This window comes from Hemicordylus capensis, chromosome 2 (assembly GCF_027244095.1).
Source record: "Hemicordylus capensis ecotype Gifberg chromosome 2, rHemCap1.1.pri, whole genome shotgun sequence".
Taxonomy (NCBI): Eukaryota; Metazoa; Chordata; class Lepidosauria; order Squamata; family Cordylidae; genus Hemicordylus; species Hemicordylus capensis.
Window position 1 is genome coordinate 62,771,138 of NC_069658.1, and position 19,025 is coordinate 62,790,162.

The window sequence follows — 19,025 nt, forward strand, 5'->3', positions numbered from 1 at the left end:
AGTGTTTAACTGCATTGATACCTAATAATGAATGGAGACAGTTAGTCTTCCATACAACACCATTTAATAGTTATTTTTAATTACCAACACCATTTAAATAGTTATTTTTTAATTATCATGAAGGCATTTCAAAGAATGAGAGAGATTTTAGAAAACAACTAAATAAATATCTACTTTCCCAAATCTGTATTAAAAATGCAATCAGACCTGGATTAGTTTTCTAAGGATAAAATAAGATCACTAAATTGTGCAAATTTATATATATACAAGTAAAGTTGGGGGGGGGGGAAATCCAACTATCTACACTAGCACTGTGCTGGTGCAACAATGCTGACATCCAGAGTAACGCTGCACTGTTGCATGAGGGGTGGGAGCAATTTGAGAAACCCTCAGGAACATATTTTCAGGAGACACATTTGGCTTAAGAGGGAAAGGGAGATAAGTGGAAATCATGCCTGTTGATTTCCTAACCACTGTTGTACCACCTTAATTCTACTGCAGATGCCAGCCTGTTTTTCATTGCAAAATACATAAATATAAACAAATATTGAGTGCCCATGTCAGCCTTTAAATATGGCAAAAAGAAAAGATAGCACATTTCCTTTAGAAGACTTGACTAGATCAGAATTGGTTTTTTAAAAGTTGGTCTAGTAAGTCTCACTCTCCTTGCCTTTTATAGACTATCAAGGGGTCATTAGGAGAATGCTCCACTGCCCCAGCGAGATCAGTGAGAGTTAGATATATGTACTAACAGCAAATTTAATGGAATGATTGTGACTATGAATAGAATATATGCTCAATCTACATAGATTAAATTTGTCTACACACAAAATTAGATGTTTATCTAAAATTTGAAATATAGCTCGAAACTTCTGTTTTTCTTGATCCACATTTCTTTTTCTTGTTCCTTGAAGCTCAAGGAGCTTGGAAATTCCACCATGAGGCTTCTGCAAAGGCGCAGAACCCATGATTGTGAATAAAATGTTGATCCCAGTTTTGTTTCCCAGTTAAGAGGAAAATTTGAATGTTTCTTGTACATCAGCTCTGACGCCTCAGCAGATCATTTTGAACCTGGAAGAGAGCTTCAAAAACAGTTTGCAATATGGTATAGGAATTTGCTGCTCAAAGAAAGAACAATTTCTTTGGACATGTTCAAGCCCATTGCCATGCTTAAAGTAGCTTTTTGTGTCCTAGTCAAACTGATGAGAGATGCCCTCCCTGGGGCTGATTTTCCCCAGTATCAAATTTGATTTGGCCAGGAGAGAGACAGTGTTGAGATGGGTCCACCGAGAGAAGAAGGGCAAGAAAGCGCTGGCAATCAATTTCCTCCACCTCTCTTATGAACTTGTACATCCAGATCACCCAGATCATGCTCTGGGAATGAAAATCCTTTCAATCCTCCAGTTTTTCTGGAGAAAAACTGAGTTCATCGTGATTTCCAGTGAGGCATCAGGCAACTCTCTCCATTTCTCTCCCTAGCCTTCTTGTCCCCCTGTTCTTTCCAGGGCCACTTTCAGAGTGGAAAAGGATGAAATTCTCAACTTCAGCTCCTAACATAGGTTGCGTTCTCATAATAAGTGTGTTTAAAGCGTTAACTGTGATCACCAAGCCCCGTACACTCCCACAAAGAATGACGTGAGAATCTGTAATCTTCAGGCAATCTGGGTCAAACTGCTGTGGTTAAACAGCATTTAACTGGAATCTATAACCCCTGTGGTCAAATAGCATTTAACTGGGATCAATAACCATCCTAGTGATCAATTCCAGTTAAATGCTATTTAACTGCAGCAGTTTGACCAGAATTGCCTGGAAATTCTGGGTTCTCCCATCATGCTCTGCAGGAATGTAAAGAGCTTGGCAATCATGATTAACTCTTTAACTGTGCTCCTTATCATGTGGCCATATTTACAACACACTGAACAAAACGCTGCCAGTTCATTATTTATTTATTGTTATCCAATTATCCATTCCCTCTCAAGCACCTGCATACTCTTCTTTGTATATCTCTGACTCCCAGGGGATGGTTTGAAGGAACATGATTCAGCAATCTTGCTATAGCTAAGCAAGTCTGAGTCTGGTCATTTCCTAGATGGGCGAATGCCTGGGAAGCTTTTGAACACTACTGAGCTCCCTGGAGAAAATATGGAATGTAAAAGGTGAGTCAGTTAATTCAGTTCAGCCTTTTAAAAACTGGTAAAAAGCGGTGGCGGGGGGACTTGTAGAGTGGTCATCCTCCATGGAGAAAGTCTATGGGATATAATGCTGCTGCTGCTCTTGTTTGGGCTAGCATTCATACTTCCTTCTTACACAATAGCAAATATTCTTACAGAAACAACAAACTATTATGTAAGTTCCACACACAAATAGAATTTTGTGCTGGAGAAACACTTATTTAAGGCTGAACATTTCTAAGTAGGATACAGTCTGCTGAATCTCAGGGGAATGGTCAGTCAGTAGATTAATAAATTCTGTCACTTCATCCTTGTGATAATTGAACAAGCCAGTAAAATTCAATACAGGATAATAGCAGGGTAAGAATATGATCCTCATCAGACATTTGTCAGTCTTTGTAGAAGATGACACATATTTGAATAGGTAAGTGAGTACATTGCAGCATTCAATAAGGAACATGACAGAAGTTGAGTGGTGGTGTTCTCCTGACAAATGTTAGACCACTTTGAAATGACAGAACTAAATATTACATGCACCCAATATAACCAATGCGAAATTGCTTTGCAAAAGGGTAGAAGGAATAGGTATTAACATAATGTGGTCTAATAGTATTGCAAAATTGTTGTAGCTAACATTTCACTAGATTGCAACTGTATTAATCATTTTCTAAATAGTATAAGCAGAATAAAATGTGAATTCCTATTGGATATAAAGAAGATGCCCTTTTTGTCCGAGGCCAAATTATTTATTTTGCAGCAGCCTCTACTATATAAGTGAAAGATGTGTTATTCATACTTCAGATCAGGGGCATAACTATAATAGGGCAAGGGGAGACAATTGTCTGGGGGGCTCCCCAGAGGCAAGACACATGACTGACTCCCCCAACCTGCACCCACCTGGGCTTCCTTCAGTTGTATTCATCCTCCAAAATTGATGTGAGTGTTAAGACCTGGAGCTACCAGAACAGCATGTCTTTCTCTAGTACCATTAAATGACTTGTATCATCCAGAATTTACAAAACCTTAAAATTTTTTATTTAGGATGATGTTCTATTATGGAACATAGGTTATATCTATATATCTATATCTATATCTATATCTATATCTATCTATATATATATACATACATACACACACACACACACACACACACATTTTAAACTATGCTTATTCAGCCTCATTTAAGATTTCTTTATTTCATGAGCTGAGCTTCAGTGAGAGGGGACCCCATTTTAAAATCTTGTCTCTGGGCCCACTCCAACCTTGCTACACCCCTGCTTCAGATTGCCCATATTAATCCACAACAGTCTTACAAAAGTTTTTAACAAGTGCATCAGAGTTAAAATACAGAATTTGTTTTAAGGAAGTCAGATTAAGAATAAAATAATTAAAGCAGTTTTAAGATTAAAACTGGATAAGTCTTTAAATCATTCTTAAAAACATGTTGGAATGCCATTAAATATGAGACTATTTTATCAATAAGCTATCTAATATCAAAAGACAAATATTTAGACTGAAAACATTGTTGCAGAGAAACATATAATGCAATTCTATTTAGTTCAGTATAGGTACTAATGCTAATTGTAATATGATGACCCCAATCCTTGTGTTAATATTCAAGTAAGAAAAAAATGTGAAGATCTTGAATAATGTATTTGTTATTTCAACAGTGATTTTATTACAAATATAGATAGCATCAATACTTACTGGAACTTCTCAGTAAAATTTTCACTAAGAGGCAATCATGATGTAGCAATGTTTCCAAAAGCAAGTTCCAATTACAGTATGGTTGGGATAAGAGCAGTTTCAGTTGACCCTGAGCTGCCATTTCTCTGGTTGATGGAGTCCTTTCAAAATGTAAGATAAAGACAGAATAATGTAGTTAATTTATCTATGAAATTAATAGCCTTAAAGTGCAGATGTAATGCTAACTCCTTTAAATGTCAATTCCTCCCAGATTACTCTGAAAATGCTTTCATGGTTGCTTACTTTAAGGCTGCTCAGGGAAGGAATTACATTTAATCTCAACTAGCTAAAAGCAAATTAACATTTGGTAGGCTGCCAAATTTATAACTGATACAAAGTAACCTCACTTATCTCTTTCATTGGGACCATGTATGCTCTTGTTTCATGAGGCAAAAATGATTTTTATGCCTGAATAAAATTAAAGCACTATATTTTAGTTTAGTGTTATATTTAATTGTTTAGAATGATGCTATACAATATTTGAAATCAAGTCTGAAACAACAGTTGAAAGGCGAGAATATTAGCACCACTAGGTACACTATAAATAAGGTAGAATTACCAAAAAAAAAAAATTGTTCATTTTAATGACACTTGTAGACACAGTAAAACTGATCAGAAAACAGCTATTCTGACTGTGGGTCGGTGTTAGAAGCTGTACCAAAGATTAGATTACACAGCATTCAGTACTGTGCAATAAGTGACAAATCTGCTAGTAGCCATAGATCACAGGGGGAACCTATCTCAAGAATATCCCATCTTCAGCTAAGTTATGCAATGTATATTGCATTGGTGGTGCAGTCTACTGGGGAATTCTACCCACTGAAATTGATAAACTACCATGATGTTGGGTGGTTCCCATTTATGTCAATGAAGCTTGCATAGAACAACTTTCTAGTCAATTATGCTCAAATTCATTTCAATGAGGCTTGCACAGATCTTTCCAGTAGATTGCACAGAAGAATTTTCCAGTAGATTGTGCTCAAGTTCTTCACAGAGACAAAGGGAGAGGATAAAAATATGCATAGTTTGACTGGAATTTGAAAGGAAATGCTTTTGGACTCGGCTTAGGCCCAAATGACATGCTACATTAAATGCATCAAGGCCTCAATGTAATCAACGGTTGGTTGCTAAATTGCAACCATGGGGCACCCAATCCAGACAGTGTGGGGGGAGGTGGCATTAACCCTTTGGCTTCACCATGGTTCCAGTCCAGATTAGCATCCTATGACTACCGTGTGTCCCAGGAGGGAAGCTCTCATTGATGCAAATGACAACTTTTCTTCTGAGGTAAATAGCTGAAGAAGGCCAATCCAAACTGGGATCACCAAGGGAGTAAAGAGCTGAAGCCACCCTCTTTGCACACAATGGTTCTAATCTGGATCAGACACCCCCCCCCCGCCTCTATTCATTAAAGAAAAGAAAACACATCAGGACCAATGACAAATTTCATGTATGTACTATTACTACTTCTACTAAAAATATTTATAGAGCTGGACCTAATTATCCTCAGGGGTTCCATTCCCATAGATTACCACAGGTAAAGAAACGGCAGATAGTGAAGCACTAAAGTCTATGGGATCGTGGGAGTTAGGTTCACAGACTTCAAAAATAATCACTAATAAGTGGCAAAAACTGTGAAAATGGGCCCAGTAAAATACCCTACTGTGCTCCCTGGGCCTTTCTGTCTCATGTGATGCTCTTTTCAAGCCCCAACGTCCCCAAAATCCTGTGAAAAATCACTTTTTTGTATTTTTTAAAAAAACAAATGAGCCCCCAAATGGCTCTTCTTCACAAAATGGCAGCCAGAAATGACCTCCAAGGTCATTTCCGGTCACCCTAACCTGTGGATATCTGAGTTAAACCCTTTTTGTTCCAATTTCCCCCCTGCGTATACTGAGGTTGGGTGTCTATTACCCAACCACAAATATGTGAATCTGCAGATGGTGAATCTGCAAATAGAGAGGTTCTCCTGTATACCAGTTCTCATCAAAAGTTCTCAAAGTGGTGAACATAGAATAAATAAACAAAATGTAAGATGTAATTTGCTCCGTAGTGCTCTCATTTCTTGGCTAGACATTGCTATGTAAGTTCGAACTGTTGATATTTGCAGCCATTGAGCTTATGAGACATGAACAGCTACAACATTTCATCTTGCATTGCTCAACAGCAGAAAACAGTGTATATTTATCTAACATATTTATATACCATCCGATATATGTATCTTTAGGTGGTGTACATAATAATATATAGGATGTGTAAAGACTACCTATCTATTATAATAACATTTTCCCCATTGCCCAGTATATAAAGTTTTTTAAATTTCTAGTTATTTATAACACTGAGGAAATAAGTCTTACTCGGTTTTTACTATGCTACTGTGTTCTACTTTGTATAATTGTATACGAGATGCTGTGCAATTTAGCAGCAGCATTTGCCTTAAATCTCTCAATGTGAGAAAAGCAAGATCTCTGAACAGTTTAAATATTTCAACAAAAATATTTAAAGCAACATTTAAAGCAATTAATGGAATACTGGGGGCGGGTAGGCATAAAGCTTGACTATCATTCACCAGATGGGATGCTATTACCTTTCAGCGTTCGCCAATTCTTGGCTCTTAAAGCATCATGCAAATTGAAATGTACAGTGACGTGATTCACTCAGAGGAAAAACAGAGTACTGCAGACATTCCCTGAAGCCACTATACTAACACTAGTAAATGCACTGAAAAGTTTTATATTGGACATATGGAGAGGCATATGTTCTTTCATCCTCCAAACTCATGAAGCTGTGAACACAAGGCTAACCACATGAAGAGGCAAAAGGTGAGCTATATATAAAATGCACACATATAAATGTTCAGTTCTGTAATAAGAAAAGAATAAGTGATCGTTTGCATCTACACGCACAGAATGATTACAAATTGGAAGTCTGCTCATGGATGCTACATATAGTAGCTACTGGCAGCCTCACTAACTTCTTCACATCCTTTGCAGCAATGTGTAGGTGCCTTTATAAAGTACCTATGAGTTGCATTGAAAGCAAGAAGAAATCACAGGCAGACCAACATCAGTGGAAACCACTGCACAAGTATCACAGTTTGAGTATTGGAAGGGGAATCTTGTACTGGCATCCCTGAAAATAGACTGTCCTTTTGATCAAAAATATCGTGGAACTCCCTTGCCCAAGAGACTTGTATGGCTCCCACACAGCAGCTTTTCGGATGTCAATAACTTCTTATTTCACCAGGCAATTGGTGAAACAATTGCATTGTTTGCTTTGGCTTGTCTGGTTGTATAGAAGTCTGTTTTTGTGGATTTTACTACTGTTGCCACTGTTGACCATTTCATTATTGTTATATATTTATTTTTAATGTCCTATTAGTAAGCTGCTTTGATGGCCCATACTGAATGAAAAAGCAGCCTATAAACGTAAATAATAAATAAAATCTCAGTGAAAAGCAGATGATCTCTGATACATATCTAGTTGTATCTAGAACTGATCGAAAAATTATCATAGAAGCAGTTACAGCTATATTTGAAAAAGGGCAATTCCCAGACAGAGGAGGACATTCTTATACATCTTTGGGGGGAGTATGAGCTGCTGCCATTGGTGGAGGTGGCAGCATCAACTGTAACTGTTCTTTTCTTTTCAGCCTAACTTCCTTAACGAAAGTAAGCTTATGAGATCATCGAACAACGCCAACTTCATGTGTGTGAGTGTGTGTGAGTGAATGAATTTTGACCAAATTTGGTATAGTTGTAGTGACACATAGACACACCTCAATGGCATAGTTTGTGATGATGTCATGCATCCCAGTTCAAGATGGTAGATGCATGAATGTTTGAACCAGAAGTGGGCTAACTTGTGAACTGCCTGATTTGGACCAAATTTTGTATAGCTGTAGTGACACATAGGGATACCTCAACCATGTCGTTTGTGATTATGTAATCCACCCCAATTCAAGAGGGCAGATACATGAATGTTTGAGGTGTAAGTGGGAACTGATCTGGACCAAATTTAGTACAATTCTAGTGAAACACAGTGACATCTCAATGGCATAGTTTGTGATGATGTCATTCACCCCAATTCAAGATGGCAGTTGCATGAACATTTGAGCTGGAAATGGACCAACTTGTGAATCGCCTTCCTGATTTGGACCAAATCTGGTCCAGTTGTAGTGACACATAGGGATACCTCAACAGTGTAGTTTGTGATGATGTCATCCACCCCAATTCAAGATGGTGGATGTGTGAATGTTTGAGGCAGAAGTGAGCAAACTTGTAAAGATGATAATTATCAATTAAGATTATAATGAAATGAAAGAAGGCAGATTAGTTCTTACCGGATTTTTTTTAAAACAGTTAATGGGGCATTCCTGCAGGTAATGGAAGCACTAGTCATTCTGAGGGGGATTCTAGAAAATATGTTATGATTGTCAGAGGGCCGAGAAATTTACTAGGTCTGCCCAAGAAACTGCAGAAATTGGCCCTCCATTTTCACCATCTGAGAATACAGTTGAGAAAATAAGAGGCATATTTCAGCTCAGCACATTTGATTAGTGCCAGTTTTTAGCTGTGTTAATCCCCTTTTTATTTACATTGCAAAAAGCTTAACATCAGTTCTAAAAGGAGGAAAGAAGAAAGGGGTAGCACCAGGAGAGGCTTACTGGGAGGGTTTTTTTAATCGTTTACAATGTTTGTTTAAATGAGTGTACTATTTGAAGTGATGAAGTGTTTGAAGAAAATGTTGCATATTTTGTAACAGTTACACCAAAAGTTCATGAATTGGCGTTCTTAAGGAGATATAAGATTATATTATTATATATTCTCATGTCAAAACAAAATTTATGCTTATGTTTAGTTAGTCCCATTTTATTGGCTTTGCCACATTATTCCTTTGATATTGAATTACATGTAATTGTAGTGCTTTAAAGGCACACATTACTTTTATAATTGGGTTTACACTAATATGTTAAGAGAACTGTATATTTATTTTATAGTTGCTCCTGAAAAAGTGTAATCCAATTCAAAATACATTGGCTTTAATCTGCTAGCAAAAAAGGCACTTCAGCTCATGGAACGGCTGCTTCCTATTAACAAAAGTGTTGTGTGACTCCTAATCCAGGGAAAAGAAAGGGAGTGGCAAATGGAAGACATGCTTGAGGTGGAGTAGAAGCCCCATTCTAAGTAGGGGCTTTACCCAATGCAAATTGGAACCATCATATATGAGGGGGGAAAGCTGGCATTTCAAGCTTTTCCCTTTGGGGACAGGGAGCCATTTTATTAATTTATTTATATTTATGTAAACCACCTGGGAACTTTTGTTGAAAAGTGGTAAATAAATATTTGTATCTTGAAAGCTTACTCCAGCCTTTGTTTCCTCCTCTCATTTTTCTATTGATCTTGTATTCAAGAAAAGTAATCTAGAAATGAGAGCCAGAGGAATTCAGTATAACAGAAGCTAAGAATTTACTCAGACCCCACCCCCACAGGGACGTAACTATAATAGGGCAAGGGGAGACAGTTGTCTGGGAGCAAGTCACATGAGGCAAGTTACATGACTGACTCCCCCAGCTGCGCACCGCCCAGGCTTCCTTCAGTTGTATTCATCCTCCAAAATTGATGTGTTAAGATCTGGAGCTACCAGAACAGCATGTCTTTCTCTAGTACTATTAAATGACTTGCATCGTCCACAATTTACAAAACCTTTTAAAAAATAATTTAGGAAGATGTTCTATTGTGGTACACAGGGGATATATATATACACACACACACACACACACACACACACACACACACACACACATATATATAATATGCTTTTTGTTACCACTATTCAGCCTCATTTAAGATCTCTTTACTTCATGAACTGAGCTTCGGGGGGGGGCATTTTAAAATCTTGTCTCTGGGCCCACTCCAACCTTGCTACGCTGCTGCACACAAATTTCAGAATTAGCTTGAAAAATCAGAGCACTCCTTTACAAATACTGGAAGCTATAGGATGTGGAGGGGAGGAATGACATCAAAATGCTGTGGAGATCATAAATAGGCTGTAAAATGGACGTGGGAGGACTTTCAATCCAAACTTAGAGAGGGAATGACAGTAGAGCCAGTAGCATATGTCTCATACGTAGATTGTCATTATGGAAACAGCTAGAAAATTAGGTGTTTGTGTCTAAACAAGCAATAAGTTCTAAATATACAAAACAGGAATATAGCACTAAAAGTGAAGAATTATTTTGCAATTATATAGCGTCCTCAACTACAAAGTTCCTTTTTTCTCCGACAAATAAAGTTTTACATATTTTCCCAACTGTACTGTTTGACAGTACAACTTAGTTTGAGTTATCATATATTATTGCCAAATACTGAATACGTATTTAAATAATGACCTCATGCCCATAATAAAAATTGCAATAAGTAAATATTCCTAAACAACCACCCAGATTTACAATCACAATAAAGGCAGCTTTCAATCAATAGGAACTGATGAAGATATAAGCCTGGCTCAGATGACTCAAGAAAACCATGTTGTGTTTGGGTGGTAGCTCCTCCCACTTCAGTAGTGTTGCTCCAGTTTCCCCTCAGTTCAGAAGTCTGCCAGCCTGAAACAGATTGTAGAAGGGAGGTAGAGCAGGCATGTGAATGAACAGATGACCACTAGAAGAACCTTGGTTACAGGTAAGCAACCTGTTGTTCTACGTGGTCTATTATTCACACAAAAGGCGCATCGCAAACTGACCTACCTGGAGGTGTGATGCAGTCACTGGAAGACTGAACTTAGCACCATTCTTCCAAAGATCACATCTTGTCATGATTATATGTCCAAGACATAATGCGAGACAAAGGAGTGTGGCATGGCCCAAGTCACTGCCTGGCAGATAATCTCCAAGGGCAGGTTACTGTCAAACGCTGTGGAGGCAGCTAGTGCCCTTATGGAATGTGCTCATATGTGAGCTGGCAGAGGCTTTTGCACCAGTTTGTAGGTGAGCGTGATAGTCCTAACAATCCATCTAGACACAGTATGGGGGAGAAGGATGGGCGCATCGCATGGGCAGCCACTGAGTTGAAAATGACATCCATGAAATGAATGGTCCTTGTAGGCATCAGGTTGGATTTGGGATAATTAATTTTGAGTCCTAAGCAACTCAGGAAGTCTAGAATGACCCTGAGGTTCTTTTGAAGTAGCGTCTATGAATTAGCTGCAAGGAGCCAGTTGTCTAAGTATAACAGAATTTGGATGTCTCATTTTTGACGATAGGCTACAATTATGGCCTTACACTTCATGGACACAAGAGGGGCTGTTGCAAGACTGAATAGGAGGGCCTTGAACTGGAAAGCACGGGACCCGAACTAAAAGCATAGGAATTTTTGATTTGGGGGATGAATTGAGACATGGTAATAAGCATCTTTGAGATCTATAGAGGCAAACCACATGTTCTTGGTTAAAAGGGTGATGATCTCATTGACAGTGAACATATGGAAATTTTTTTGTAATGAAGAAATGGGTTCAAATTCCGAAGATTGAGGATGGGGTGGAGACCCCCATCATACTTGGGAACTGTGAAGTAAGTGGAATAGAATCCCCCTATGAAGCCTGGTGGAACTGGCTCCATGGCATACTTCTATAGGAGGGCGTCAGGTTTGTCCTAGAGAGGGATGGTAGGTGAGGTGTAAATGATGGGAGACACAGCTGGAGGATGTTCCTTGAATCCTGTGGCTTATCCAATGCACACAATAGTACGAATCCAATGATCCAATGTAATTTGTTCCGCTTCCAGGAAGGGTCGGAGCTGCATGCCAATGAAGAATGATGTGGCATCAGGTATGTTTGATGTACATGGTAGACTTAAGAATACTGTTGGTTCTGTTTCTGCTGCATGGAGGAAGCAGTTTTCTTGTGCGTGTTCTGGCATGAGGGGCGAAAGGAGTTATCAGAGCCCTGAGAATAAGATGACATCTTGGAAGTGGATGGTCCACTCCATCTGAAAGGCCTGTTCATCTTGGCTTGTGTGTGTTGGAAGCTCGTGGAATGCGCAGTGAAGCAGAGTTTATGAACCTTCTCCATGGTTTCATCCATTTTTAATCTGAAGAGATCCTCGCCACTGAAAGACAAGTCCTCAATCTGGCACCTTGTTTCAGGAGTCAAGCCAGAAGCCACGCATGGCAGCACAGAGTAATGAAAGAAGTCATGACATGAGCTGCACAGTCAGCCTGACATAGTGCAGTTGTTTGGCTAGGTGGAAAGTGTCATTCCTGATGATCTGCACCAGGTCCCTTTGCTCCTGGGAGAGCATGTCAAGATATGGTCCCAACATGCCTCAAAGAAAACAGTTATAATGGCCCAAACAGGCCTGGTAGTTGGCAATTTTTAACTGCAGAGTTGAAGTAGAATAAATCCTTCTGCCAACTGTATCCCTGTGGCAGGAGAAACAATCTGAATCAATCCTGTGTTTCAAGCGTGACTGAGCAGCCTCCACAACAGTGGAATTCAGGACCGGAGGTTTTGGGAGAAAGGCACAGTTATCTAGTTGGACTTTGTAAAGAGACTCAAGGGGTTTTGAAGTTGGCTAACAGAGGAGGGCTTTGACCAGCAATTGTGAATAATGTCCAGGAGAGGCTAGAACCCAGGGAGGGCTACCAGAGCACTGGCACTGGCTGTGATTATGCTGAAGATGGGGTCTTACTCAGGTTTGGCAGCTTGTTTTACCTTAAAAGCCAAGGAAGTGGCCATGCAAAGAACTCTTTCTAAACAAGAACGCATGTCTTCTGACAGAGATTCTGGCTTAGGCTCTGTGATGCCATCCTTTGGGGAGGTGTGAGAGCTAATTTCAGAAGATTCAGAGCCTACATTGGAATAAAAAAAACCTAGATCACCACCTGATCTAGTAAGGAGAAATGGGTTCCACAGGAGTCAATGGCACAGGACCAGGTTGTACTGGTGGTTTCAGTTGAAGTGGAGCTCCAAGTGGCAGTTTCTGGGTTGTGGAAGTGCCCTGTTACTTTTTTTACCGGTGCCAAAGGGCGCCTCAGAGGTGATTGGCATGGAGTTTGAGCCGGTTATGGACGATAAGTCCAACTCTCTGTTCTGTCTCTTGGGAGGGAAGTAGCTTCAGCCCCCGTAGCAACGATCTGTATGAGAGTCATGAAGATAAATAATAACAGGAGAGATGACTGTGAGGTGCAAGGTGCAGCAGGGGGATGGAGACCTAGAGTATCTGGGCAGCAGTTCATAGCACTCGTAGTTGCAGCTTTGATGCCAATAAGGGAAATGGTCATAACGTAGCCAATCCACCTGGTGACATTGAGTTATTGAGTTGCAGTCATTGTTGTCCCGGTGTTGCGTGGGCCCAAGAATGGTAATAGCGATTGGGCAGAGCTACGACCCCAATATCGAAGGGAATGCCAGCCTTTGGACCTCCAGTTCTCAAAGTGCAAGTCATCATCCCCCATGCTAGTAGGAAAGACCATACCTTAGTCTATACTAAACAGAACATCACGACCAAGTGGAGTGGTGGGCTCAACAGGCTGGTCAGGTCTAGTCAGAATGTTGAGTTTGAGCGGAACCTCACCAGGTTAGATTAGGAACTTGAGATCAAGGAACGAAATTAGGAACATCATCAGGAACTTGAGATCGAGGGCAATCAGTGGCATCCGGGCGCATAGGTTCAGGCCATTTCCTCTTAGGCATCTGAGGGAGCCCCTTTCCAGCTGGCAGATACGACGTGTGCAGTGTTCCCTCTAACAGGGATTCCCAGATGTTGTTGACTGCAATTCCCATAACCCTCAAGCAAAGCTATTGCAGCTAGGGATGCTGGGAGTTATAGTCAACAACATCTGGGAATCCCTGCTAGAGGGAACACTGCTTATGTGGCTTCGATACTGTGGAGGTTTCAGAGGAAGGCAAAGCAGTTTTCTTTGTCCTTTCCTTCTTTTTTGGTGGTTCAGTGTTCAGGTCCGAGAGTTGGACCAGTTTCACAGCATGGGTAGGTATTGGAGGCACAGGCCTCAACATTGCGGCTGTCAAAGTCGACAGTTGAGGCAGCTGACTCAAAGTTGGTGGTCAGGACTGCAGTGTACGGCAGAGTTTAGTCAGGCCTGAAATCCCCCCAAAGGGGTGGATCAGTTCTTTCCAGGTGGAGCTCACTAGAGGCTATGGTAAAAGACACAGCAGAGGTAGAAGCCCAAGTCAGACCTGAAGCCATGGTTGGTAGTGAGGGCAAATGCTTAGGAGGCATTGAGGCAGACATGGTCAAGAGCACTTTATCCCAAAGGAGAGATCAAAGTCTCAATGCCCGATTCTTTCTTGCCTGTTTCATAAATTTTAGGCAATGTGGGCATAATTCCATTCGATGGGACTTGCCCAAGCAAAGCAGGCAAAGTATTCGCCCATCAGAAGTATTCTCACCATTATCTTGGTACAGAAAAAAGAGCAACAATTAAAGACAACCTTAGTGGCCATCCAGGGACTGACTAGAAAGGAGAAAAAAAACTTCCCAAAATTCAAATGAAGGAAATTTTCTCTCTTTCTTTTAGGGCCCCCCATGCCCCAAGAGAAAAGGGGGGCAGGGGACAGAAGGAAAATAAAATAGGGGGGCAAGCAGCAAAGCAAACTGCAAGGCAAAAGAGAGAAGAAAATACAACAGAAGATGATAGCTGGAATAAAAATAATTGAGAGGGAAAGCAGAGATTTGTGGAGTTTTTTTTTAAGGTAAACGGAGGGTACCCAAAGAGCTGTTTCTCATTCAGTGGATGACAAAGAACCGAGGAGAAAAAAGAGCAGCACTACTGAACGGGGAGAAGTTGCCACCAAAACACAGCAGAGGAACAGCTTGGCAAGTTCCCAAACCAACTATCACACAGGCGTGAGACCCATCATGTGAACAACAGAGACCATGCAGAAGAATTAAGTCCATAGGGAGTCATTTCAGCATCCCATCTTAGCCCTGGTTTTCTGGGTTCTCCTAGTCCCTGTACAAATAGGACAAGGTTTTGGAGTCCATGTGTGGAAATGGTGGCTGGCATGTTCTGCAGCATTACAATGGTGGAGCAAGAGTTGTACCCTTATAGAAAGACTGCTGCAGAGCTCAGACAAATGCTTGCTATACAGCCAATCACATGAAGGGCAAGGGTGGAAATATTTTCAGTGTTCTCCCCTCCCTCCAAAAGTACTTTTTGGCTTCCAGAAATATGTACCTGTGGGTATACAGCATATAGTCTGATATTGCTGTACAGAGAGAGGCATCAGCTACAGAAACCATAGCCTCTGTGCCCAATGCAATGCTATCAGGACTATCTCTGATCTTTGATCCTGCTCAACACACAAGGGAAGAGGTCCAAAGGTGGGAAAGCATAAATAAGACCATTTGGTCTTATCTGGACCATTCCTCAACTAGCTCATTTGTCCCTATTGCCCTTGAACACTAATGTCTGGATATTAACTTCTCCATCTGACTGTTTTCTGGTACTGTGGAGAGATCTACTTGTAGCTTGCCAAACCTTCTCACTATTTGGGTAAACACCTCTCTGTTGACTGCTCAACCAGTCTGCCAAATTGCTGGAGACTCCTGCCAATGCTTTGCCTTGATCAAAGGAAGATGATTATCTGCCCGCTTGAGGATGAGACTCGCTTCCTGATAAAGGGCCCCTGACTTGGTTCCTTCCTTGCTTCACTGAGGTGTTGTATGTTTTGACCTGAATGTGTGCACTTTGAAGTTCTGAATAGAAAGCTAACACTGCACACTTTATTGCTCTAAAAACAGGTTGCTCACCTGTAACAGATGATCCGTTGTATTCATAAAGAATGGGTTCTGCGCCTGCGCAGGGGCCTCGTGGACCGATTGACTAGCTCCTCGTGCCGCCTCCAACTGCCCTGCACGTGATCGTGCCTTCGTTAAATAAGGCAGTTGGGACGTGTCTTCCTCAGTTTCTGCAGACCGCCAGTAACAGTTGTTCTTACTGACGTTTTCTTCTGCTACTTTGATCCCATTGCCTTGATTCTGTGGGGAGGCTGGGCGGGTATTATGAATACAACGGATCACCTCCAGATCATCTGTTACAGGTGAGCAACCTGTTTATCTGGATAGTGATCCATTGCATTCATAAAGAATGGGTGATTAGCCAGCTCCCAGTTCCGGCGGCGGGTCATCAAGGCAGGACTCTTTTAAGAACACTACGGCCAAACTCTGCATCTTTTGACTGCCGAATGTCCAGAGCATAATGCTTCACAAATGGATGACATGTTGTCCAAGTAGCTGCCTTACAGATATCTGGCATTGGCACCCCCGGCAAATTCACAGCTGATGCCACATAAGCTCTTGTAGAATGTGCTCTTATAGATCCTGGCGGCCTTATGCTTTGAGAGCTGTACACTAGCCTTATAGCTTGTATGATCCACTGAGAAAGTCGCTGTCGTGTAACCAATGAGCCTTTAGCTTTCCCCCGCTAAAGCACAAACAATATGTTCGTTCTCCTTATCGATTTAGTAGCTTGTATATAGTGCAACAATGCTCTCCTCACATCCAAAGAATGCATCTTTACTTCCAACTGTGTTTGAGGGCCCTGGAAGAACGCAGGTAGCACAATATCCTCATTTATATGAAAATCTGTGACCACTTTAGGCCTGAATTTTGGATCCAAGCGCATTACGACCTTCTGTGGGTAAATTTGGGTATAAGGGCGGTCAGCACACATCACTGCTAACTCGCTTACCCTACGAGCCAACGTCACTGCAACTAAGAACGCAGTCTTTAATGTCACTATCCTCAATGCAGCCGCCACCAGAGGTTCAAACGGTTCCTCTGCCATTGCGTTCAAAACTAACATCAGGTCCCATTGTTGCACGGGCCGCCTAACCGGCGGGTACAAATTATTTACCCCTTTCAGGAACTTTTTACTCTCGGGAAGCGAAAACACTGTTGTACCATCCCAGCCCTCAAGCTCTGCCGATATCGCCGCTAGGTGCACACGGAGAGATGCATTTGCCAAACCAGACATTTTCAAGGTCGTCATATACAGTAGAACCTGCTTGACCGTTGCTTTTCTTGGGAAGAACCCCTTCTGCCTTGCATAGATCTTGTATCTCTGCCATTTACTTGTATAATTGCGCCTGGTCGAAAGCTTTCTACTATTATGTAGTATTTTACTCATTAACCTATCTGCCAAGCTGTCAACCTCAGCGTGTGTAGTTGAGGGTGTAATATCAACCCCTGGTCCCAGCTTAACAAGTCCAGGTAATCTGGAAACCGATGATACCGGCCGCGGGACAGCTTTAGCAGAAGGGCAAACCAAGGCTGTCTGGGCCACCACGGAGTCACTAGGATCCCCTTCGTTCCATCTTGGAGTATCTGTGACAACACCCGGGAGATCAGTGGCTGAGGAGGAAACATATAGAAGGGACCCTTTGTCCAAAGATGTTGGAACGCATCGCCCAGTGAGTTCTCGCCATGTCCTGCACGCGAACAAAACCTCTGACATCTTCTGTTCACAGCAGTAGCAAACAAGTCTATCTTTGGCCAGCCCCATTTCTTGAACACTGGCCGTAGGTAAACCTCGTTTATCCCCCACTCGTGATGCTGGTTCAGCTGTAACCTGCGGCTCAGCTTGTCCGCCTGGACATTGTCTTCTCCCCTGATATGCAATGCCATGGGGAGTATGTCGTGCACAATACACCACATCCAAAGCCGCTTGCTCAATTGACACAGGGACTGGGACACTGTCCCTCCTTGCTTGTTCAAGTACACAATGGCGGTTGTATTGTCGAGATTTATCTGCACCATTTCTCCTTGCAGCTGGTGTCTGAAAGCCTTCAACGCCAAGAACACAGCCAGGAGTTCCAGATAATTTATATGCTTTCACCTCTCCTCTGGAGTCCACTGTCCCTGGACCTGATGACGGCCACAGTGTGCCCCCCAACTCCAAATGGAGGCATCTGTCATTACCCAACGTGACAGCGTTCTGGGTTGGAACATTACCCCTGCTCGAAGATGATTGCGCTGGGTCCACCACCAAAGTGATTCCAACACATAATCTGGAATGAGCAACAGCTTCTTTTGGTTGTCTAAATTTGGACGAAAACTGCGCAGGTACCATAACTGGAGATCGTGCATGTGTAGACGGGTATAGGCTACAGTGGAGTTGCAGGAAGCCATCAACCCCAGCAGCCTCCGAATGGACTCTGTCGGCTGCCGCGGCATCCTCTCGAAAAAGAGTACAAGGTGTCTGAGCTGCTGGTATCTGGATTCTGGCAAATATGCTCTCTTTTCCTCGAAATTCAGTACCGCACCTATAAAGTCCACTTGCTTTTGTGGGCTCAATTTTGATTTTTTCCAATTCACATTGATTCCCAATGTGCTCAGGAGTTGTAGGACCAGCTGAATCTGAGAAAGTAACATTTCTCTGCCGCTGTTCACCAGGAGCCAGTCATCCAAATAAGAATATAACATTACACCCCTTGTTCTTAAGAATGCTACAGCGACTGCCATCACCTTTGTAAACATGCATGGGGCCGTAGAGAGACCGAACAGCAAAACCATGTACTGATATGCTATATCACCCACTGTGAAGCGAAGGTACTTTTGGTGCCTCTCGCGGATCCCCACGTGAAAATAGGCGTCCTTGAGATCCAGAGTGATCGCCCACTCTTCATTCGCCAGGAACTGCAGAATTCCCTGCAAAGTGTTTAGATCTCTCAAGTCCATTATCACCCATATCCCACCATCCTTTTTGGGGATTTGAAAATACCTGGAGTAAAACCCCTTCAGTCTGTCCATCCATGGCACTCGCACTATTGCCTGTTTCTCTAGTAACACCTATACCTCCTCTCGCAACACCTGAGTTGACCTGGTGTACTTCACACCCTGAAAAACTGGCAAAGCTTTGAACTCTATCGCATAACCAAAGTTTATGATTTTCAGTACCCATTGATATGATGTTATGTTGTGCCATGCTTTGGCATGGCGTGCCAATCTGATGGAAACACTGGCTAACACGAGGCTGGTGTTGGGAGCCTCGGGTACTGAACTTGGTGTTACTATGTGCTTTCGCTGTGGATGGACCTGTACTTCAAAGAGACTGCTCTGACTGTTCCTTGGTTGTCTTTTGGCCCTTT

The 19,025-nt window shown here is 41.8% G+C and overlaps 1 protein-coding gene across 5 annotated transcripts in view; it reads right to left on the reverse strand.

The window, feature by feature from the left end:
• The window catches only part of KIAA0825 (KIAA0825 ortholog), a 431,089-nt gene that overhangs the window by 234,671 nt on the left and 177,393 nt on the right, over window positions 1-19,025 (reverse strand). For all 5 annotated transcript variants that reach the window (XM_053293916.1, XM_053293918.1, XM_053293915.1 and 2 more), the window contains one exon: window positions 3,879-4,018. In XM_053293916.1, the coding sequence (XP_053149891.1) occupies window positions 3,879-4,018 (140 nt within the window). The remainder of the gene's footprint in view (window positions 1-3,878; window positions 4,019-19,025) is intronic.